We start from the raw sequence: 24955 nt of genomic DNA, 5'->3' as shown, positions 1-24955 counted from the left end.
TTGTATGTTTACAAAAGCGATGGCAACATTGTGTGGTCCGTGGTCCGGTTTTCACGGTTTCAGTCGCGAGCGGTGTGTTTGCTGTTCATCTAAAGTGGCAGCTTTCTGTACAGATAGCACAAAGCAGACAAATGTTGTTCTTTTTCGGGGCAATTGAAAAAGGAAAGAACATTGGAAAGAAAAACAAAAAAAAAAAAAACTAAGCTAACGACAGCTTATGCAAAGTGCTCTTTCTTCTCTTCGTCACATATTAACTAATTGCCATATGCCTGGATATAGCCTGCTGAAAGAATTGTGTGTGCCTATTTAAAACGCTGTCATATTTTTAGCAATTCATGAGCGATATCGACGGAGGATGAGACGGCGTACCCAAAGACGCATGCGTGATATCAGTCCCACCGTTTGGTTTCTAGGTGGTTTGTTCTTTGTCAAAACTACTCGTGTTTCTTTAAATACATTATAAATGTTGTATTTGCCGTTAGACTGTATAAAATATTAGACACCGAAATATCTATGGTTGTTTGTCCGCAAGACTACTTGTGAGCTTTTCCTAAATTAGATTCAAGATATAGAATTCTAATTAGTTTTGCATAATCTATGGCTAACGATAAGAAGATTAAACGATCGGCTCCAACACCAAGACCAAAGCTTAGCTAGAATGGAGGCAGGAATAATAGTATGTATGTCACGACGTGACGTTTTAGCTAACGGCTGTCAGTCTCTATTTTGAGCGTTTTATTATTCATGCGAAAATTCCGATATAGCCCAAAAGGAAATATACATGCGCCCTACTCAAAAATATCAGTAATGGCTGGCGTAAAAATCCAATTGGAATCAATAGGTACAGAGCATTGACCTGGATTGTCACGTGGTTGCATGTTTTCATTGATTGCCATTCACCCGTTTCTCTCTCAGGGCCCAGGGAAAGAGTCGTCACGCGGAGGTCGTGAACGCTGTGCAGGCGCAATGGGAATTCTCGCCACTTCGATCACAAACGACTCTATCATTATACCAATGGGATTTTATGTTATCGGATTTACGGATTTAAAATTTGCCAATTTATATATAATTTTCCTCAGCTTCATTTATATTGAAACGGTTTTGTGCAACTCCTTTATAATTTCCATCATATGGATGGACCATCGCCTACACACTCCAAAGTACATCGCGGTGGCTAATTTAGGGGTTGTTGACTTGATGTGTAGTACATCCTTTATTCCTAGTGCGATTAAGACTGTTGTCACAAAAGATACCTTCATGTCCTACAATGCATGTTTGACACAGATGTTTTTTTACTATTGTTCTGTAGCACTAGAGTCATTTTCCCTCGGTGTACTTGCCTACGACAGGTTAATTGCGATATGCTTCCCATTGAGGCATAGTTCCATTAACACTCTCACAAGCATGATGAGTATTTTAGCGATTGTTTGGTCATTTTCCATGAGCATCATGGTGTTCATGGTCTTGATCTTGTTAAAACTGTCTTTTTGTGATTCACTTACTGTGCACAACTTTATCTGTGAGTACGCAGCTGTGTCCAGTCTATCGTGCAATGATTATACACTGCAATGGGCTGCTGGCTCTACTTTGAGTATAGTGATCTTGTTTGGGCCCCTTAGTTTCATTGTCGTGTCATACGGCTGGATTTTAAGAGTCGTGTTTAGAATGAAAACTGTGGAGAGCAGGTACAAAGCACTGGCAACCTGCACAGAGCATCTCACCGTGGTGGCCATTTTCTACGTGCCGACCATAACGGTGTACATCATTGAGCTTTTCTTATTTCACATGCATCCAAATGTCAAAATGGTGAACCAGTCATTAGCCTCATGCATCCCGGCTTGTCTGAACCCCATCGTGTATACCCTGGCAACCAAAGAAATCAAGAACAGAATACTGGCTATGCTGCAGAAATTTAGAGCAGCATCATGGGCAGGGCAGCCATACAGCCGAAGGTTGCAGTAAATTTAGATTTACACAAAAGTCACTGGAGCAACTACAAAACACAGGTCCGATAAGGTGCAATATTATGCAAGTTATTTATAGTCATGAAAAAATGTCTCCATATGAACTGTGATAGCATATCTATAATAAAGCATTTAGTCTTTTTCTACCTCCCTGTTGAGTGGGTTCATTCTTGTCTTTGTTAGAGCTGAATTAACACATTTTACTGCAAGGAATCTTTTTCTTACATTAATTTAACTTGTGTTGTTCGGGCCTCAGAAGCCCCGCCCCTTCCTGCCATCAGCTGTCACTCTGCTCCAGTTCCCCGTTGTCTCGCCGGTGCAGCCTGCAGCACCATAGACAGCGCCGTAGGGACAGGGCTGAGTTTCAGCACCTCCACTCCGCACTCAGACCTGGACAGCGCCGCAGGGCCTATAATTCAATAATTCAGGCCACCGGCAGCATACCTGTGCTTGTTCCACACCAGTTTCCCCTTGGCCAAAGCAGCTTTTGGCCTTACTTAAAGGTAGATATATATTTGTTTAAACTGGACAGTAAACTAAATATTTCTTTCAATGATGCAGACGTAACATTAAACAAAAATATATAATTTGTCATATCATTTATTTAGCAGAACAGATACAAAATATATATTTTATATTCAAATATTCAATGAAGTATTTTATTTGCATATGTTACATTTTGTAAGTTGTTATACATTAATTTATGTTTACAGATTTAATATTAAAACTAAATTAAAATCAGCAGGTTGTACCTCTGATTTAAAAATCTGAAAAAATAGCTACATATTTTTCTCTTGGAAAAATGAAAAACCAATTCTATCACATTTAATATCTGACAAAATAAATTATGTTATCAAATATTTAACTTATGTTAAATCTGTGTCTCTAAAGAAATATATAACCTACTAATCAAATGACTTGCATCTAGATCACATATCCTTTTTAAATGTTTGAAATATTTTTGTAAGCCTATTAGGCTATTTATTTCTTTATATGTTCATTCTTAAGGGGACAAATCTCATTAGTCAATATTACAGTAAATGTGCCAGTATTAGCAACTGGTTAGTTTTCAACTGTAGTCCCTGGGCAAGAAATAAAAAGCCATCAAAAACAGGTTAAAACTGGTTATGACTAATGTTTATAAAATACTTATAATGCTTCGTTACACTTGAATAATATTCCCAACAAAAACGTTACTCTGCCTGCTTATTAGGCTACCACTCTTTACAATAAAAAAAAAAAATTTCAACATCGTGACTTTGCAATTATTTCATGATCCACTACAACCAGTAAAACAGACTCATTGTTTATCGCTATGCTGGTTTATCGTCCGCGTTCACGTGAATTTGAGTTCAAATCTGCACGAGAGTCGAAAAGCGGCACAACATCTATTTTTAACTAATGTCCCAGAAGAATTCCCATGTACGCGCATTCCACGCACACCAGGAGATAAATTCTGCAGCACGAGTACAGAAGCACACTAGACTGAAGGGGTTTCGACAGTCACCGATGCTGAGGAGAACCGGTGAGTACAGTTATCCTGCTGCGCTAATTTTACTCTGCACATTTAACGACTGTTTCGTCGGAATTTTTTCATACTCAAGGGCTGATTGTGATTGTTTCTATGCGCGAATTGACGGCATGTATGCGGAGTAGCCACAGCATATAGGCCTATCGGTGATGCTTGCAGTAAATAATCTCATTTGTCGGTTGGTTTCGATTGAAAGAGATCATTTTTCCAGCACACGGGATTCTCTGAATGTATTGGTTCAATTTAGCGAAAGCAGTGTTTACAGTCATATAGCAGTTAGGGGTTTATGCGTTTAAACATTCAATAGAATGACCCAGAAAGCACTGAAGGTATATTATAATCCAAAAACTAAACAAATCAACAGGTAGGCAGCATTGGTCTAGGTTGTCTCGTGGTTGTATGTTTCGATTGATTGGCATTCATCTGTTTCTCTCTCAGGGCCCAGAGGAAAAACAGTCACGCGGAGGTCCTGAACGCCGCACACGGCAATGGGAGTTCTCCACACTTCCATCACACACGACTCCATCATTAGGCCAGCGGGATTTTACATTATCGGATTTACGAATTTTGAGTTTGCAGATTTATATTTAACTTTCCTCGGCTTCATTTATATTGTAACGGTTTTGTGCAACACCTTCATCATTTCCATTATATGGACAGATCATCGCCTACACACTCCAAAGTACCTTGCGGTGGCTAATTTAGCCATTGTCGACTTGATCTGTAGTACATCCTTTATTCCTAGTTCGATCAAGACTGTTGTCACGAGAGATACCTTCACATCCTACAACGCATGTTTGACGCAGGTATTTTTTTATTACGGTTCTATAGCACTAGAGTCATTCTCCCTGGGTGTACTTGCCTATGACAGGTTAATTGTGATATGTTTCCCACTGAGGCACAGTTCTATCAACACTCCCACCAGAATGATCAGTATTTTAGCGATTGTTTGGTTGTTTTGTGTGAGCATCACTGTGTTCATGGCTTCCAACCTGACAAAACTGTCTTTTTGCGATTCCCTCACTGTGTACAACTTTATGTGTGACCACGTGGCCGTGATCAATCTAGCGTGCAATGACAACACAATACATTGGACCTCTGCCTCTGTTCTCACTGTACTGGTTTTTTTTGGGCCCCTTAGTTTAATCATAGTGTCATACGCCTGTATTTTGACAGCCGTGTTTAAAATGAAAAATGTGGCGAGCAGGTACAAAGCACTTGCAACGTGCACGGAACATTTCATTCTAGTGGCCATTTTCTATTTTCCGACCATGGCGCTGTACATCGTCGAACTTTTCTTATTCATTGTCAATCCAGATATCAGGATGGTGAACTTGTCGTTAGCCTCGTGCCTCCCGTCCTGTCTGAACCCCATTGTGTATTCCCTGGCAACCAAAGAAATCAAGAACAGAATACTGGCTACGCTCCAGAAAGTCAAGGTAGCAGCGTGGGACATTTTGAAATGAATAAAATTCACTTATTTTAAGGCCTTTGTATTTCGCCTCGCATGTCTACGTGATGTCCAATGTTATGTAGTTGAATTGTATTTATTTTGGAAATAGGATACCACACCTACACCACCACCATGTACCAGGCACACTGGTGAGTGGTGACACTTTAATTCTATCTGGAAGTTTAAACGTTTTGACAACTGTATCTTAATTTATATTTTGAGTAATTTTGTCCGTTATTGTTTTGTAGTGTGCTTGCGTAACCAGTAACTGACCTTCTGAGTTCTAAGGTAACTCTACTTTATTTTTCTGAGAACAGCCCTATTTTTCAGCGGGGTTGAGTTTAAATCTCTGTTTTGGCCCATAGTTTTTCTGAGCTGCGAATGTCGGTTTACATTTTTAAATAAGTTTCCGGTGGCCTGCAAAATCTTTTCTTATATATAGTCTTTGGAAACATATTCCCAAATTTCCCAAATTTATCAGCTGTAGAACAACTGTTTAAAAAAGAAACAAAAAAAGAAGCCATCAGAAAATTAATAACTGAAATAGCTTTCATTGCACAACAAATAAATAAAAACATTTTTAAAAATTCAAGACAAACTGAAAACATAAACAAATTGAAATACATTTTTAAAAATGTACTTTGTCAGCCTTCTCCCGACTCAAAACATATTCCTGCGCCAACACAGTATAATGTTCAGTGTTCAATCAACTCTTACAGAGTACATATGGTCCCTATTGGATTCAGTTGAATTGACACAGGACATTTATTTCACTTGGTACGACACCCCCCAAAATTACATCTTGGATATGGTACTCATAAGAGGGAGCTTTGGGTGTGTTTTTGTGTGTGTGTGTGTGAATGCGTGTGTGTATGGGGTCATGTGTACAGTTCTATATCACTGAGACAGAGCCTGTGCTTGCATGTGTGGACATGGGTCACAAAGTAATACTCAAGCAAATGCAAAATGAAAAAGGATTTAAAAACTTAATGAAAGTAATGTGTCTTTTAACCTGTTTTAAATGGCTGTTTCCATCTTGCCCAGGGACCGCAGCTGAAAACTAGCCAGTGGTAAAAAAATGTAAAATAAACAGGCACATTTAAAGTAATATTGGTTAAAGAACACCATGCCTTTAAAAATAAACTTGCCAAATCGGGCTCCCTTGCCATAATAAATATGCAATCACGGAATTCAACTTGCATAATCATTACTTCATATGCTGTTAGCAATTACAACCTTTTGTGACCAGTAATGACAGGAGAGGGTATGTGGGCGGAGTCAAATTTTGGAAGGTGAAATTTTGCATAAGCCATTTAGACTCCACTCCCATATTAAAAATAAAATGTATGACAATCACTGAACTCACCATGTACAAAACAGTACAAACACAGTACAACCCGTTTTTAATTGAGGTCCGGGGGAGAATTCCCAAGCATGCGCATTCCACACACACGGTGAGATATATTCTGCAGCACGACTACAGAAGAACATTAGACTAAAGAGGTTTCAACAGTCACCGATGCTGAGGAGAACTGGTGAGTACCGTTTTTCTCCTACGATAATTCTACTGTGCTCCTCTAATCGTTCTATTCTTTCAGACGCCAGGGCTGATTGTAAACGTCCCCACGCGCAAACGTTCGGCACTTACGTAGAACAGCCACAACTTGTAAACCAAATTCAAAAATTCTAATATTCAAACAGTATTTTGGTAATAGAAAATGTAAGAGCAAAACCTACAACATTAAAGATCGTAAACACTGGCTGAATATAAGCCTAAATATAGCCTAGGCGCGATTTAAGTTATATGTTTACGAAAGCGATTTTTGTGGCCAGTGATTCCATTTCCATGGTTTCGTTCGCAATCGGATTACGTGCTGTTCACCGAAAGTGGAGGCTTTCTGGAAATTAGTTTTGCAAAACCTAAATAGCTAATAAGTCGATAAAACAGTCGCCTCCAGCGGCAAGACCAATGGCCACGTTTCGTTTGAATGTATGCATGAATAATAATAGGAGTGGCATGACTTAATATTTAATCAAACGAATTTTTGCGAATATTTTGAGCGCTTTATTATCATTCGTAAATTCCGATATTACTCAAGAAGAAATCTACATGCGCCTTGCACAAAAATATCGGTGTTACTTGGAGTAAAAAAATCTAATAGTTATACAGTTTAGCACTCACGCCGGAGTAATGATTTGCATAAGTAAACAAATAGTCAAATTATAATTTAAATGAAATATTTAAGCATTCACTAGAATAACACAGAAACGTTGCAGAAACACCGAAATTAGCCTCAGGCGCTCTGAAGGTATATTAAAGTCCAAACTAAACTAACAAACCGTAGCGGAACATCAGCCTGAATTGTGACGTGGTTTCGATTTTCACTTATTGCCATTTATCTGTTTCTGTCTCAGGCGCCAAGAGGAAAAGCAGTCACGTGGAGGTCCTGAACGCCGTGCACGTGCAATGGGAATTCTCCACACTTCGATCACAAACGAATCCATCGTTCGACCAGTGGGATTTTTCGTTATTGGATTTACGGATTTCAAGTTTGCTGATTTATATTTAATTTTCCTCGGCTTCATTTATATTGTAACGGTTTTGTGCAACTCCTTCATAATTTCTATTATATCGACGGATTATCGCCTACACACTCCAAAGTACATCGCGGTGGCTAATTTAGGGGTTGTCGACTTGATTTACAGTACATCCTTTATTCCGAATATAATCAAGACTGTTGTCACGAAAGATACGTTTATGTCCTACAATGCATGTTTGACGCAGATGTTTTTTTATTACTGTTCTGGAGCGCTTGAGTCATTTTCTCTCGGTGTACTTGCCTACGACAGATTAATTGCGATATGTTTCCCACTGAGGCAGAGTTCAATCAACACTCCCACACGCATGATCAGTATTTTAGCGATTGTTTGGTCGTTTTGTATAAGCGTCCTGGTGTTCTTGATCTTCATTTTGTCAAAACTGTCTTTTTGTGATTCTCTTACTGTGCACAACTTTATCTGTGAGTACGCAGCTGTGTTCATACTAGCGTGCAATGATTATACACTGCAATGGGCCGCTGGCTCTTCTTTGAGTATAGTGATCTTGTTTGGACCCCTTAGTTTTATCGTCGTGTCATACGGCTGGATTTTGAGAGTCGTGTTTAGAATGAAAACTGTGGAGAGCAGGTACAAAGCACTTGCAACCTGCACAGAACATCTCACCGTAGTGGCGATTTTCTACGTGCCGACCATAACGGTGTACATCATTGAGCTTTTCTTATACCTCGTTCATCCAAATGTCAAAATGGTGAACTTGTCCTTAGCCTCGTGCATCCCGTCCTGTCTTAACCCCATTGTGTATTCCCTGGCAACCAAAGAAATCAGGAACAGAATACTGGCTATACTCCGGAAAGTCAAAATAGCAGCCTGGGCAGGGCAGGCGTAGAGCCGAACCCTGCAGTAAATATACATTTTTCAAATTAATGACACTCATTGATTTTAGGCCGTAGGGTTTCACCCCAATAGCGTATGTCTATCTGACGTCCAATGTATTGTATTGGACTTGCATTTTCTTGGAAATAGGAAATCACCACCCGACCCACACCGGTAACACATAAATGCCAGTTGAAAGTTTAGAGTACTGTGTCGTTCTCTGTCCGTGTTACTATTCTGTGTGATTTTCTGTGTGATTTCTGTGTTGTGCTTGTGCAATACTGTTCCGTTTTTTTAATCATGAGAATATCCATATGTAGCCACAACGAGTACATATCGTCACATTCATGGGGTTGTCATACGACTTTACACAGGAAAACATTCAAATATTCTTTCTGTTAAGAGTTAAATTGACAGAGTACATATTAATGCTCAAGATTCTCCCCCCCACACATACATATATATATATACCCCCTGACCACCCAGCAATTTTATTTTATATTACTGAGACATAGCCTGCCCTCACATGCATCCACATGTATTACAGAATAATACTCTAATGCAATGCAAAATGCAGAAGAATTAAATAATGATAAATGAACAAAATAAAACACAAAGTTCACAAACATGACTGCAATACTCTTAAATAGTAGTAGGAGCTTGGTGTGTGTGTGTGTGTGTGTGTGTGTGTGTGCGCGCGCGTGTGTGGTGCACGCGGACCGACAAACCAGCTAATAAATAACTCCGGCGACCAATTGATCAGGCGTAGGCCTAATCTGAATTATGGAGCGCAATATTCAGGCGATAAACCACTTTCTACAAATGGCTGAACACTATGGGTCAACCTCCGGGATGCGGCTAACTAGAACAAATTGTCAAAGCAACCACGTGAAAGAGTAAATAATCAGGACTATCATTTGCAGCTGTGTCAGCCAGTTTCAAATCTATGGCAATCTCTTGGCAGTAGGCTATTAGAATTAGTGTAGGGGAGATCGGGGAAAAAGCTTATACAGCCCATATTACACCAGACAGCGTCTCGGCAATTGAATCTCCACTCCAGCCACTATCTGGCGTTTAAAACCTTTAAGACTACCCTTTCGCTCCTGATTTTAATTGATGTCCCTGGATAATTCTCAAGCACGCGCATTCCACACAGACGGGGAGATATATTCTGCAGCACGAGGGATGAAGCACATTAGACTAAAACGTTTCCTCGGTCACTGATGCGGAGGAGAACTGGGGAGTAGCATTTTCCTGCTGCACCAATAGCCTACTATTCCACGCCTTTAATCGATGTGTTTTGTCGCAATTCTTTCAGACGCCAGAGCTGATTGTCAACGTTCAGACGTGCATACTTTCCACACGTAATAAGCCGAAATACATGCGTGATTTAAGTTTAATGTTTACAAAAGTCATCGCAACATTGAGTGATCCGGGGTCCGGTTTTCACGGTTTCAGTCGCAAGGTTTGCTCGCTCCTCATCTAAAGTGGAAGCTGACAGAGAAAACTGATTTTGTTCTGTTTTGGGAGTAGTGGGGGGAAAAAGTCCGAGTTACAAAAGTGCGCAATGTGCTCGGACTTTTCCATTCTGTTCTTCGTCACATAATAACTGCATTAGGTCTGGATTTAGCCTGTTAAGAAAATTGTGTGGGCCTGAAAAGACGCAGTCATTTTGGAAACAATCCAAGAGCGATATCAGTTGGGGAAGAGACAGCGTATCCAAATACCCATGCATGACATCACTACCACATAAGCCATCACCAAAACTGGTAGGTTGTCTTTTTTTAAGGGGTTCGTTCTTATTCAGAACAGCACGTGCTTGTTTACATACTGTACTATTGTTGTATTTGCCGTTAGACTGTATGATATATTCTAAACTAAACGTTCTACTGTTATTTGTCCGTAGGTCTACTTCTGACATTTTTCTGAACTTCAGGTTCTTAAAAATGTCATTATAATTAGTTTTGAACAACATAAATAGTAAAAAAAAAAAAAAAAAAAAAAACCAGATCAAAAGGTCAGCTCTAACGCCAACACAATTACTACGTTTCGTAGGACAGAGGAATAGTGGGCGTGTCACAACGTTCTTTTTGAGCCGAACGGTTTTTAGCATATTTTCAGAGTTTTAGTATCATGCGTAAATCCCGATATTACGCAAAAGGAAATCTACATGCGCCCAGCTCAAAAATATCAGTGACGCTTAGAGTAAAAAAAACTCAGTTACACAGTTTAGCGCTCACATTGGTGTAATGATTTACACAAGTAAACAAATAGTCCAATTCTAATTTTAATTAAATATGCATTTAAACATCCAATAGAATAACACAGAAAAGATGCAACGTCTATTAGCTTCAGACGTCCTGAAGGTATACCAAAGTAATCAACTGCTGCGGAACATTAGCCTGAATTATCACGTGGTTTTATATTTTTACTGATTGGCATTTATCCGTTTCTGTCTCAGGGCCCAGAGGAAAAGCAGTCACGCGGAGGTCCTGAACGGCGTATACGTGCAATGGGAATTCTCGCCACTTCGATCACAAACGACTCAGTCATGAGACCAGCGGGATTTTATATTGTCGGGTTTAGAGATTTAAAGTTTGCCGATTTATATTTAATTTTCCTTGCCTTCATTTATATTGTAACAGTTTTGTGCAATTCCTTTATCATTATCATTATATGGACAGATCATCGCCTGCACACTCCAAAGTACATCGCTGTGGCTAATTTAGGGGTTGTCGACTTGATGTGCAGTACAACCTTTATTCCGAGTATGATCAAGGCTGTACTCACGAAAGATACCTTCATGTCCTACAATGCATGTTTGACACAGATATTTTTTTATTACTGTTCTATAGCACTAGAGTCATTTTCCCTCGGTGTACTTGCCTATGACAGGTTAATTGCGATATGTTTCCCACTGAGGCACAGTTCCATCAACACTCTCACGAGCATGATTAGCATTTTAGCGATTGTTTGGTCGTTTTGTATAAGCATCAATGTGTTCGCGACCGCAGTCATGACAAAACTGTTTTTCTGTGATTCACTCACTGTGTACAACTTTTTCTGTGAGTATGCCGTATTCAAACTATCGTGCAATGATTACACACTGCAATGGACCACTGGATCTACTTTGAGTATAGTGATCTTGTTTGGGCCCCTTAGTTTCATCGTCGTGTCATACGGCTGGATTTTGAGAGTCGTGTTTAGAATGAAAACTGTGGAAAGCAGGTATAAAGCACTTGCAACGTGCACAGAACATCTCACTGTATTGGCGATTTTCTACGTGCCGACCATAACGGTGTACATCATTGAGCTTTTCTTATTCCTTGTCCATCCGAATGTCAAAATGGTGAACCTGTCGTTAGCCTCGTGTATCCCGTCCTGTATGAATCCCATTGTGTATTCCCTGGCTACGAAAGAAATTAGGAACAGAATATTGGCCATGTTCCAGAAAGCCAAAGTAGCAGCCTGGGCAGAGCGGGGGTAGGGCTGAACCATACAGTAAATATACATTTTTCAAATGAATGACAATCATTAATTTTAGGCCTCGGGGTTTCACCACAAATGCGCATGTCTATGTGACGTCCAACCTAGGCTATTGCATATGACTTGCATTTTATTGGAAATAGGAAATCATTACCCGACCCACACCGGTAACACATTAATTCCCGTTGGAAGCTTAAGCGTTGCATTGTGTACTGTGTCTTGGTAAATATTTTGTATCATTTTCACATTTATTGTCTTGTGGTGTGCTTGTGCAATACTGTAACATACCACGTCGCCATTGTCAGTGAGAGCTTGTTCTCAACTGACCTACTAGGCTAAATAAAGGTAATTATATTTTTAAAATCATTTATTAAAAAACTTTCGATGTTTAAATGATTTTTTTCTGAAATAAAGGATTAATTTCCAGCTCCACAAGGCAAATGTTAGATAATGAGAATTCCTTGTGATTTAAAAAAAAAAAAAATTTTCTGAGAATACCCCCCATATAGCCATGACAGGAAATATTACTGAGACATAGCTTACCCATACATGTATGCACATGGATTATAGAATAATACTCTATCCAATCCAAAATACAGACGAATGAAATCTTTTAATGAACAAAATAAAACACGAAGTCCACAAGCGTTATTGCAATACGCAATTTCTGTGATTATTATAATTGCAATACCATCTTCTGTTTAATTAGCTTTATGTTCTATGTTGTTCTATGTTGGTCAGAATTTCTAGGGAAAAAATCATATTGTATTTAAATGCTTTGGCAACATAACTTTGGTATGTTCTGACAAAGAGCTCAAATTTTGACCCTGTTAAAAGACAATTTGTCAACGAGGCCTATGACTGCGTGACTGAACGTGAGCACATCACTCATTCGCTCACACACGCATATGGGCAATTTAGTCTCCAATTAGCCTGACCTGCATGTCTTTGGACTGTGGGAGGAAACCATAGTGCACAGAGGAAACCCAAGCGGACACGGGGGGTAACATGCAAACTCCACACAGAAAGCCCCAGGCCGGATTCGACAATCACCAAACTGACCTTGCTGACTAATTGCCTCTCTTTACAACGACGTCAAAATCGTGACTTCATTTGCAGTCATTTTATCATCCACCACAATCAATGGAACTGACTACAATTCATGGTTTAAAGCTGTGCTCCTACCTCAATCCAAAGCAGGCCTATAGCCGTTTTAATTTTTATTGTAGAAATTAAGCAAACAGAAAAGCAGAGATCGTTCATAGCACAGCGTGTACCTTGACGCCCGCGTTCACTTGAAGGGGGGTCGAAATCTGCGGTGGAGGCGAAAAACACAGTAAAACCCCTGATTTTAATTGATGTCTCAGGAGAATTTTCATGCACGCGCATTCCACACACACGGGGAGATATATTCTGCAGCACGAGTACAGAAGCACATTAAGACTAAAGGGGTTTCGACAGTCACTGATGCTGAGGAGAACTGGTGAGTACCGTTTTTCAGACGCCAAGGCTGATTGTTAATGTTTCCACGCGCACATTTTCGGCACTTATGTAGAATAGCCACAACGTGTATACCAAATACAAAAATTCTAAAATTCAAACAGTATATTGGTTATAGAAAATGGAAGCGAGCAAAGCAACATTCAAGGTCGTGAACACCGGCTGAATATATGCCGAAATATAGCCTACCCGTGGTTTATATGTTTACGAAATTTATTTTTAGGATTCGGTCGCGATCGGATTGCATGCTGTTCACCGAAAGTGGAGGCTAATAAGTCGATAAAACACTCGGCTCCAGCACCAAATCCAATAACCACGTTTCGTTCGAATGGACGCATGAATAATAATACGAGTCATGACTTCATATTTAACCGAATGGATTTTAGCATATTTTGGGAGCTTTATTATCACGTTCCGTATCATGTTTAGTATCAAATTCCGATATTACCAAATCTGCATGCGCCTTGTCCAAAAATGTCCGTGTTGCTTGAAGTAAGTGTCATTGGTTAAATCGTGTCCATTAAAAGCCAAATTTCTCCAACACAGAGGTTTTACTGAATGCATAAATTTAGCTAAACATTTTAGCACTCATAATGGAGTTATGATTTATGAGTAAACAAACAGCCTAATTTTAATTTTAAGATAAACATGCGCTTAAACATTCCATAGAATAACACTGAAAAGTTGCAATGTATATTCACCTCTCAAGCTCTGAAGGTATACTATAATCCAAATTAAACTAATCAACAGGTACGGGACATTAGCCGGAATTGTCACCTGTTTGCATGTGTTCATTGATTGCCATTCATCTGTTTCTCCGCAGGGCCCAGAGAAAAAGCAGTCACGCGGAGGCACCGAACATCGCGCACGCGCAATGGGAATTCTCACCACTTCGATCACAAACAACTCAATCGTTAGACCAGTGGGATTTTACGTTATCGGATTTACGAATTTAGAATTTGTTGATTTATATTTAATTTTCCTCGGCTTCATTTATATTGTAACGGTTTTGTGCAATTCCTTTATCATTTCCATTATATGGACGGATCATCGCCTGCGCACTCCGAAGTACCTTGCGGTGGCTAATTTAGGGGTTGTCGACTTGGTGTGCAGTACATCCTTCATTCCTAGTGCGATCAATACTGTTCTCATGAAAGATACCTTCATGTCCTACAATGCATGTTTGACACAGGTATTTTTTTATTACTGCTCTATAGCACTAGAGTCATTTTCCCTGGGTGTACTTGCCTATGACAGATTAATTGTGATATGTTTCCCCCTGAGGCACAGTTCTATCAACACACCCACCAGAATGATCAGTATTTTAGCAACTGTTTGGTCGTTTTGTGTGAGCGTCACTGCGTTCATGTCTTTCAACCTGACAAAACTGTCTTTTTGCGATTCCCTCACTGTGTACAGCTTTATGTGTGACCACGTGGCCGTACTCAATCTAGCGTGCAATGACAACACAATGCATTGGACCGCTGCCTCTGTACTCACTGTACTGGATTTCTTTGGGCCACTCAGTTTAATCGTCGTGTCATACGCCTGTATTTTGACAGCCGTGTTTAGAATGAAAAATGTGGCGAGCAGGTACAAAGCACTCGCAACCTGCACGGAACATTTCATTCTAGTGGCCATTTTCTATTTTCCGACCATGGCGCTGTACATCACAGAACTTTTCTTATTCACTGTCAATCCAAATGTCAAAATGGTGAACTTGTCGTTAGCCTCGTGCATCCCGGCCTGTCTGAACCCCATTGTGTATTCCCTGGCAACCAAAGAAATCAGGAACAGAATACTGGCTACGCTCCAGAAAGTCAAGGTAGCAGCGTGGGACATTTTGCAATGAATAAAATTCACTTATTTTAAGGCCTTTGTGTTTCGCCTCGATTGCGCATGTCTACGTGATATCCAATGCTATGTAGTTAAATTGTATTTATTTTGGAAATAGGATATCACACCTACACCACCACCATGCACACTGGTGAGTGGTGACACTTTAATTCTATTTGGAAGTTTAAACGTTTTGGCAACTGTATCATAATTCATATTTTGAGTAATTTTGTCCGTTATTGTTTTGTAGTGTAGTTGCTTAATCAGTAAGACCTTCATCAGAACTGACCTTCTGAGTTCAACGGTAACTCTATTTTTCTGAGAAGAGCCCTATTTTCAGCGGGGTTGAGTTTAAATCTCTGTTTTGGCCCATAGTTTTTCTGAGCTGCGAATGTCGGCTTAAATATTTAAAGCAGTTTCCGGTGGCCTGCTTAATCTTTTCTTATGTATAGTCTTTGGAAACATATTCCTAAATTGCCCAAATTTATCAGCTGTAAAACAACTGTTAAAAAAAACTGAAATATCTTCCATTGCACAACAAATAAATAAAAACATTTTTTTTTTAATTCAGGCCAAACTGAAACCATGAACAAAAATTGAAGTACATTTTAAAAAATTTACTTTGTCAGCCTAACCCGACTCAAAACATATTCTTGCGCCAATACAGTATAATGTTCAGTGTTAAATCAACTCTTACAGAGTACATATGGTCCCTATTGGATTCAGTTGAATTGACACTGGGCATTTATTTCACTTGGTACGACACCCCCAAAATTACATCTTGGATATGGTACTCACAAGAGGGAGCTTGGGGTGTGTGTCTGTGTGTGCGTGAATGCATGTGTGGGCGTGTGTGTGTGTGCTTGTGTGTGTGTGTGTGTGCGTGTGTGTATGGGGTCATGTGTGCAGTTCTATATCACTGAGACAGAGCATGTGCTTGCATGTGTGGACATGGGTCACAAAGTAATACTCAAGCAAATGCAAAATGAAAAAGGATTAAAAACTAGCCAGTGGTTAAAAAAAAATTAAAATAAACAGGCACATTTAAAGTAACATTGGTTAAAGAACACCATCCCTTTAAAAATAAACTTTCCAAATCGGGCTCCCTTGCCATAATAAATATGCAATCACCGAATTCAACTTGCATAATCATTACTTCATATGCTGTTAGCAATTACAACCTTTTGTGACCAGTAATGACAGGAGAGGGTATGTGGGCGGAGTCAAATTTTGGAATGTGAAATTTTGCATAAGCCATTTAGACTCCACTCCCATATTAAAAATAAAATGTCTGACAATCACTGAACTCACCATGTGCAAAACAGTACAAACACAGTACAACCCCTGTTTTTAATTGAGGTCCGGGGGAGAATTCCCAAGCATGCGCATTCCACACACACGGTGAGATATATTCTGCAGCACGACTACAGAAGAACATTAGACTAAAGAGGTTTCAACAGTCACCGATGCTGAGGAGAACTGGTGAGTACCGTTTTTCTCCTGCGCTAATTCTACTGTGCTCCTCTAATCGTTCTATTCTTTCAGACGCCGGGGCTGATTGTAAACCTCCCCACGCGCACACGTTCGGCACTTACGTAGAATAGCCACAACTTGTACACCAAATTCAAAAATTCTAATATTCAAACAGTATTTTGGTAATAGAAAAAGTAAGAGCAAAAACTACAACATTAAAGATCGTCAACACTGGCTGAATATAAGCCTAAATATAGCCTAGGCGCGATTTAAGTTATACGTTTACGAAAGCGATTTTTGTGGTCAGTGATTCGATTTCCATGGTTTCGTTCGCAATCGGATTACGTGCTGTTCACCGAAAGTGGAGGCTTTCTGGAAATCAGTTTTGCAAAACCTAAATAGCTAATAAGTCGATAAAACTGTCGCCTCCAGCGCCAAGACCAATGGCCACGTTTCGTTTGAATGGATGCATGAATAATAATAGGAGTGGCATGACTTAATATTTAATCAAACGCATTTTTGCGAATATTTTGAGCGCTTTATTATCATTCGTAAATTCCGACATTACTCAAGGAGAAATCTACATGCGCTTTGCACAAAAATCTCGGTGTTACTTGGAGTAAAAAAATCTAATAGTCTAGTTATACAGTTTAGCACTCACATCGGAGTAATGATTTGCATAAGTAAACAAACAGTCAAATTATAATTTAAATGAAATATTTAAGCATTCACTAGAATAACACAGAAACGTTGCAGAAACACCGAAATTAGCCTCAGGGGCTCTGAAGGTATATTAAAGTCCAAACTAAACTAACAAACCGTAGCGGAACATCAGCCTGAATTGTGACGTGGTTTCGATTTTCACTTATTGCCATTTATCTGTTTCTGTCTCAGGCGCCAAGAGGAAAAGCAGTCACGTGGAGGTCCTGAACGCCGTGCACGTGCAATGGGAATTCTCCACACTTCGATCACAAACGAATCCATCGTTCGACCAGTGGGATTTTTCGTTATTGGATTTACGGATTTCAAGTTTGCTGATTTATATTTAATTTTCCTCGGCTTCATTTATATTGTAACGGTTTTGTGCAACTCCTTCATAATTTCTATTATATGGACGGATTATCGCCTACACACTCCAAAGTACATCGCGGTGGCTAATTTAGGGGTTGTCGACTTGATTTACAGTACATCCTTTATTCCGAATATAATCAAGACTGTTGTCACGAAAGATACGTTTATGTCCTACAATGCATGTTTGACACAGATCTTTTTTTATTACTGTTCTGCAGCGCTTGAGTCATTTTCTCTCGGTGTACTTGCCTATGACAGATTAATTGCGATATGTTTCCCACTGAGGCAGAGTTCAATCAACACGCCCACACGCATGATCAGTATTTTAGCGATTGTTTGGTCGCTTTGTATAAGCGCCCTGGTGTTCTCGATCTTCCTTTTGTCAAAACTGTCTTTTTGTGATTCTCTTACTGTGCACAACTTTATCTGTGAGTACGCAGCTGTGTTCATACTAGCGTGCAATGATTATACACTGCAATGGACCACTGTATCTACTTTTAGTATAGTGATCTTGTTTGGGCCCCTTAGTTTTATCGTCGTGTCATACGGCTGGATTTTAAGAGTCGTGTTTAGAATGAAAACTGTGGAGAGCAGGTACAAAGCACTTGCAACCTGCACGGAACATCTCACCGTAGTGGCGATTTTCTACGTGCCGACCATAACAGTGTACATCATTGAGCTTTTCTTATACCTCGTTCATCCAAATGTCAAAATGGTGAACTTGTCGTTAGCCTCGTGCATCCCGTCATGTCTTAACCCCATTGTGTATTCCCTGGCTACGAAAGAAATCAGGAACAGAATATTGGCCATGTTCCAGAACGCCAAAGTAGCAGCCTGGGGAGAGAGGGGGTAGGGCTGAACCATACAGTAAATATACATTTTTCAAATGAGTGACAATCATTAATTTTAGGCCTCGGGGTTTCACCCCAACGGCGCATGTCTACGTGACGTCCAACCTAGGCTATTGCATATGACTTGCATTTTATTGGAAATCGGAAATCATTACCCGACCCACACCGGTAACACATTAATTCCCGTTGGAAGCTTAAGCGTTGCATTGTGTACTGTGTCTTGGTAAATATTTTGTATCATTTTCACATTTATTGTCTTGTGGTGTGCTTGTGCAATACTGTAACATACCACGTCGCCATTGTCAGTGAGAGCTTGTTCTCAACTGACCTACTAGGCTAAATAAAGGTAATTATATTTTTAAAACCATTTCATAAAAAACTTTCGATGTTTAAATGGGTTTTTTCTGAAATAAAGGATTATTTTCCAGCTCCACAAGGCAAATGTTAAATAATGAGAATTTCTTTTTTTCCTGAGAATACCCCCCATATAGCCATGACAGGAAATATTACTGAGACATAGCCTACCCATACATGTATGCACATGGATTATAGAATAATACTCTATCCAATCCAAAATACAGACGAATGAAATCTTTTAATGAACAAAATAAAACACGAAGTCCACAAGCGTTATTGCAATAGGCTTAAAAAGAAGTAGGGTGCGTGTGTCTGTGCCAGTCTGTCTGTCTGGGTCTGCATGTGTGTCGGTGTCTGAATGTGTTGAACTTTTGGCTGTCATTAATGGTGGTCCCATCTCAGATCAGGAAGAATTACATTAATACCCCTGTTACGGTTGCTCTCAAGCCCCCGCAAACATAACGAAGCCAAAACGAAGGCTTCCCAAAATAACCAATAACTTTATTCAACTACACATAAGGAATACTAAAATAGCTGCAAAACACAAGACAAAATCAAGACCCGGCCGTGGTCCTGAGGTGAGGAGAAAAAGCCCCCATCTCTTGAGAAGCCAACTCCAGGCTTCTTAAAAGGGCACCGGTGCTCTCAATTAACTATAACAAGACACACGCATGTGTCCAAACGGCCAGCGCCCCCACCTGAGGCGGAGGGACGTAACAACCCCACATAAACCCACATTTTGCGATTTTTCTGTGATTATTATAATTGCAATACCATCTTCTGTTTAATTAGCTTTATGCTCTATGTCCTGGTTCAAGCGATGGTCCTGTCCCGCTTGGACTACTGCAACTCGCTACTGGCTGGTCTGCCAGCATCCGCCATCAGACCCCTGCAGCTCATCCAGAATGCTGCAGCGCGTCTGGTCTACAACCTCCCCAGACATTCCCATGTCACCCCCCTGCTCACTGACCTCCACTGGCTGCCTGTTATGGCTTGCATCAAATTTAAGTCCTTGGTGCTTGCATACCAGGCAGCTAAGGGGTCAGCACCAGGGTACATTCAGAGGATCATCAGACCCTACACACCAGCCAGACCTCTCCGTTCTGCCACCTCTGGACGCTTGGCACCTCCCCTCTTCGCGTGCATTTCCAGCTCCCGGTCATGTCTGTCTGTCCTGGCCCCCTGCTGGGTGGAATACCTACCCTACAGTCAGACAGCATAGAATACTCACCATCTCAAATACGCGAGACTGTAAGAAAATCATCCTCAGGATGCACCTCTAAAAAGTCCTTGCCTGTGCAGTTCTGCTGCTCATGTGTCTAGCTGATGGTAATTTGGTGTTAGTGTATCTAGACAGGAATTGTTTTTGTATGATTCAGGTGTAGAGGTTCCCAATACTAATTTTTACTGTAGGAATCTTGCTTGAACAAGCTAATCACAGGGCTTGGAGTCCTGAGTGATGTGAGCACCTTCTGAGCCAACGATCCTACTTCCTTAGTGTCTCTTTCCTACATCAGAAACGCATTGCCAGGCCTAGCGCCCCTGGCGAGGTAAGACCCACATAAACCATGCTTCTGATAATTAATGTTAATGTAATGTTGTTCTATGTTGGTCAGAATTTCTAGGGAAAAAATCATATTGTATTTAAATGCTTTGGCAACATAACTTTGGTATGTTCTGACAAAGAGCTCAAATTTTGACCCTGTTAAAAGACAATTTGTCAACGAGGCCTATGACTGCGTGACTGAACGTGAGCACATCACCCATTCGCTCACACACGCATATGGGCAATTTAGTCTCCAATTAGCCTGACTTGCATGTCTTTGGACTGTGGGAGGAAACCATAGTGCACAGAGGAAACCCAAGCGGACACGGGGGGTAACATTCAAACTCCACACAGAAAGCCCCAGGCCGGATTCGACAATCACCAAACTGACCTTGCTGACTAATTGCCTCTCTTTACAACGACGTCAAAATCGTGACTTCATTTGCAGTCATTTTATCATCCACCACAATCAATGGAACTGACTACAATTCATGGTTTAAAGCTGTGCTCCTACCTCAATCCAAAGCAGGCCTATAGCAGTTTTAATTTTTATTGTAGAAATTAAGCAAACAGAAAAGCAGAGATCGTTCATAGCACAGCGTGTACCTTGACGCCCGTGTTCACTTGAAGGGGGGTCGAAATGTGCGGTGGAGGCGAAAAACACAGTAAAACGCCTGATTTTAATTGATGTCTCAGGAGAATTTTCATGCACGCGCATTCCACACACACGGGGAGATATATTCTGCAGCACGAGTACAGAAGCACATTAAGACTAAAGGGGTTTCGACAGTCACTGATGCTGAGGAGAACTGGTGAGTACCGTTTTTCTCCTGCGCTAATTCTACTGTGCTCCTCTAATCGTTCTACTCTTTCAGACGCCAGGGCTGATTGTAAACCTCCCCACGCGCACACGTTCGGCACTTACGTAGAATAGCCACAACTTGTAAACCAAATTCAAAAATTCTAATATTCAAACAGTATTTTGGTAATAGAAAATGTAAGAGCAAAAACTACGACATTAAAGATCGTCAACACTGGCTGAATATAAACCTAAATATAGCCCAGGCGCGATTTAAGTTATACGTTAACGAAAGCGATTTTTGTGGTCAGTGATTCGGTTTCCATGGGTTCGTTCGCAATCGGATTACGTGCTGTTCACCGAAAGTGGAGGCTTTCTGGAAATTAGTTTTGGAAAACCTAAATAGCTAATAAGTCGATAAAACTGTCGCCTCCAGCGCCAAGACCAATGGCCACGATTCGTTTGAATGTATGCATGAATAATAATAGGAGTGGCATGACTTAATATTTAATCAAACGCATTTTTGCGAATATTTTGAGCGCTTTATTATCATTCGTAAATTCCGACATTACTCAAGGAGAAATCTACATGCGCTTTGCCCAAAAATATCGGTGTTACTTGGAGTAAAAAAATCTAATAGTTATACAGTTTAGCACTCACGCTGGAGTAATAATTTACATAAGTAAACAAATAGTCAAATTATAATTTAAATGAAATATTTAAGCATTCATTAGAATAACACAGAAACGTTGCAGAAATTAGCCTCAGGCGCTCTGAAGGTATATTAAAAACCAAACTAGACTAACAAACCGTACCGGAACATCAGCCTGAATTGTGACGTGGTTTTGATGTTCACTTATTGTCATTTATCTGTTTCTGTCTCAGGCGCCAAGAGGAAAAGCAGTCACGCGGAGGTCCTGAACGCCGTGCACGTGCAATGGGAATTCTCCACACTTCGATCACAAACGAATCCATCGTTCGACCAGTGGGATTTTTCGTTATTGGATTTACGGATTTCAAGTTTGCTGATTTATATTTAATTTTCCTCGGCTTCATTTATATTGTAACGGTTTTGTGCAACTCCTTCATAATTTCTATTATATGGACGGATTATCGCCTCCACTCCAAGTACATCGCGGTGGCTAATTTAGGGGTTGTCGACTTGATTTACAGTACATCCTTTATTCCGAATATAATCAAGACTGTTGTCACGAAAGATACGTTTATGTCCTACAATGCATGTTTGACACAGATCTTCTTTTATTACTGTTCTGGAGCGCTTGAATCATTTTCTCTCGGTGTACTTGCCTACGACAGATTAATTGCGATATGTTACCCACTGAGGCAGAGTTCAATCAACACACCCACACGCATGATCAGTATTTTAGCGATTGTTTGGTCGTTTTGTATAAGCGCCCTGGTGTTCTCGATCTTCCTCTTGTCAAAACTGTCTTTTTGTGATTCTCTCACTGTGCACAACTTTATCTGTGAGTACGCAGCTGTATTCATACTCGCGTGCAATGATTATACACTGCAATGGACCACTGGATCTACTTTTAGTATAGTGATCTTGTTTGGGCCCCTTAGTTTTATCGTCGTGTCATATGGCTGGATTTTGAGAGTCGTGTTTAGAATGAAAACTGTGGAGAGCAGGTACAAAGCACTTGCAACCTGCACAGAACATCTCACCGTAGTGGCGATTTTCTACGTGCCGACCATAACGGTGTACATCATTGAGCTTTTCTTATACCTCGTTCATCCAAATGTCAAAATGGTGAACTTGTCATTAGCCACGTGCATCCCATCCTGTCTGAACCCCATTGTGTATTCCCTGGCAACCAAAGAAATCAGGAACAGAATATTGGCTATGCTCCAGAAAGTCAAGGTAGCAGTGTGGGCGGGGCAGGCGTAGGGCCGCTGTTGCCGTAAATGTTTACATTTTCAAAGTCAATAAAATCCACGTATATTTAGACCTTCCTGTTTCACCCTGATTGTGCATGTCTATGTGATGTCCAATGTTATGTAGTTGAATTGTATTTTCTTGAAAATATGAGACACTGTAATTCCATCTGTAAGTTTAAGTGTAGTTTTGGCAGCTGTATCTTAATTTCTATTTTTGAATACATTTTCTCCTGAAGAAAGTTAAAACAACATAAAAATGTATGCTTTCTCATAGCCTATATTTTTCTGCAGTTATAAAGCGTTTGCAAATCTTCATATTGTATTTTAATTGCTTTGGCAACATTACTTTGGTACGGTCTGTCAAAGAGGTCAAATTTAGACCCTGATGAATGAAAATTTGTCAACAAGGTCTTGATGCTTGCTTGGCTGAATGTCAGTGCATCGTAATGATTAAGGAACAAAAGCTTGCAACTTCAAACGTTGCACATTTATTCCCAGGTGGGGCACTGCCGCAGTGCCCATGAAGAGCACGAAGGGCTACCTAAGTTAATATATTAATACACCGTATGTATGATTCAGCATGTGTCCAGTGAGGTTTCAATTATTCCATAGACCATATTTACACAAACAGCCTAGTATTATTTTCATAACACCAGATTGCCCCTGTTCTCCTTTTTTAAATCCAATCTATGCCAAAGTAGAAAAAAAATCAGTGTTAGACAGTATTAGGAATATTGTTTCCCAGGGTCAGAGGTCATGGTCCTTCCCTGCCAATCAGACAAGCCGGGCATACATAGGTGGAGAAATTTTAAACAACGCTTTCTTTGAATAGTAAATCACACTCGGTCTGCCAGGAACAGAACTAAACACTGGAACAAGTAGAAGACAGAACAAGCACGGAACCGTCCAGACCCACGGCGCAACTCACTTCCGCAGACACATTTTAGCTGGCACCACCTGCGCATGCGTCCGACTAAAGGTCAGTGAGTGAGTGAGTGAGTGACCACAATTTGCCACGCATAGCCCACAGCGGCAGTCCTGCCTGCACACCGTGGGGAAAAGAGTTTGTCTTGTGTCAATTCACACAGACACCTCATCAAAAAAAAAAAAAAAAAACCAACGCTGAATTTTGATTCTCTTTATTATATGAAGATTACGTTCAAGCAATTTTTTGACAAAAAATATTAATTTCAGAAAACCTGAAGAAACAGTCCACGTGGACTGTGGATCAGATTTCAACATTGAATCGACGTATCTGCTGATGATGATTCAACATTGATTCACTGTTCCGCTTGCTAACTGAGAGGTTAGCTACTTAAGCTGAATTGCTGTACAAATGCATTGTATATAAAACATCCAGTGTGTGTAAGTCGATCAGGATAAGAGGGTCTGCTTAATGGCTAAATGCAATGTAAAAAAAGTGACCTCATCATTGCCTCTTACGTACCAATGGGATTATGCATTCAACAGGCAAGGGAGGGCAGTTCAGGCATCGTCATTGAATGACTTCAATCTGCTTGCTGATTACCTCTCTTTACGATGAAAAATGTGTTGTTTAACATCGTGCCTTTTTATCCAATTACTTAAAGGTCCTCCACAATCAATTAAACGGTTCATATATATACAGTATATACCACTATGCTCGTACCACAGCCTACATTATTTTCGTCCCAATTTTAATTGGAGAAAATAAGCGAAAGAAAAGCGGAGTTCGTTCATTGCAAGTGCGCGTTCACGTGAAGGGGGGTCTAAAT

At 40.2% G+C, this 24955-nt stretch overlaps 6 protein-coding genes and 1 long non-coding RNA gene across 13 annotated transcripts in view; 6 read left to right on the top strand and 1 right to left on the bottom strand.

Annotated features, from left to right (window-relative positions):
* The window catches only part of LOC135264112 (uncharacterized), a 247325-nt gene that overhangs the window by 198745 nt on the left and 23625 nt on the right, over positions 1-24955 (bottom strand). The window lies entirely within an intron of this gene.
* LOC135262472 (olfactory receptor 5F1-like) lies at positions 686-2073 on the top strand. The gene has a single exon (XM_064349491.1). The coding sequence runs from the start codon at positions 877-879 to the stop codon at positions 1960-1962; it is 1086 nt and encodes a 361-aa protein (XP_064205561.1). The 5' UTR covers positions 686-876; the 3' UTR covers positions 1963-2073.
* On the top strand, positions 3939-4985 carry LOC135262471 (olfactory receptor 1D2-like). Its single transcript, XM_064349490.1, has one exon. The coding sequence runs from the start codon at positions 3984-3986 to the stop codon at positions 4959-4961; it is 978 nt and encodes a 325-aa protein (XP_064205560.1). The 5' UTR covers positions 3939-3983; the 3' UTR covers positions 4962-4985.
* Positions 7370-8801, top strand: LOC135262470 (olfactory receptor 1D2-like). The gene has a single exon (XM_064349489.1). It carries the CDS (start codon positions 7416-7418, stop codon positions 8391-8393), a length of 978 nt encoding a protein of 325 aa, XP_064205559.1. The 5' UTR covers positions 7370-7415; the 3' UTR covers positions 8394-8801.
* On the top strand, positions 9408-12293 carry LOC135262469 (olfactory receptor 1D2-like). The gene is made up of 2 exons (XM_064349488.1): positions 9408-10149; positions 10842-12293. Exons 1-2 carry the CDS (start codon positions 10114-10116, stop codon positions 11865-11867), a joined length of 1062 nt encoding a protein of 353 aa, XP_064205558.1. The 5' UTR covers positions 9408-10113; the 3' UTR covers positions 11868-12293.
* Positions 12844-15242, top strand: LOC135264094 (olfactory receptor 1D2-like). The gene is made up of 3 exons (XM_064352751.1): positions 12844-13171; positions 13204-13349; positions 14190-15242. The coding sequence occupies exon 3, from the start codon at positions 14241-14243 to the stop codon at positions 15216-15218; it is 978 nt and encodes a 325-aa protein (XP_064208821.1). The 5' UTR covers positions 12844-13171; positions 13204-13349; positions 14190-14240; the 3' UTR covers positions 15219-15242.
* On the top strand, positions 16536-19029 carry LOC135262468 (olfactory receptor 1D2-like). Its single transcript, XM_064349487.1, has 2 exons — positions 16536-16684; positions 17570-19029. Exon 2 carries the CDS (start codon positions 17622-17624, stop codon positions 18597-18599), a length of 978 nt encoding a protein of 325 aa, XP_064205557.1. The 5' UTR covers positions 16536-16684; positions 17570-17621; the 3' UTR covers positions 18600-19029.

Source organism: Anguilla rostrata, chromosome 9 (genome assembly GCF_018555375.3).
Source record: "Anguilla rostrata isolate EN2019 chromosome 9, ASM1855537v3, whole genome shotgun sequence".
NCBI lineage: Eukaryota > Metazoa > Chordata > Actinopteri > Anguilliformes > Anguillidae > Anguilla > Anguilla rostrata.
Note: the sequence above shows the minus strand (reverse complement) of the source record. Positions and strands in the feature narration are given on the sequence as shown.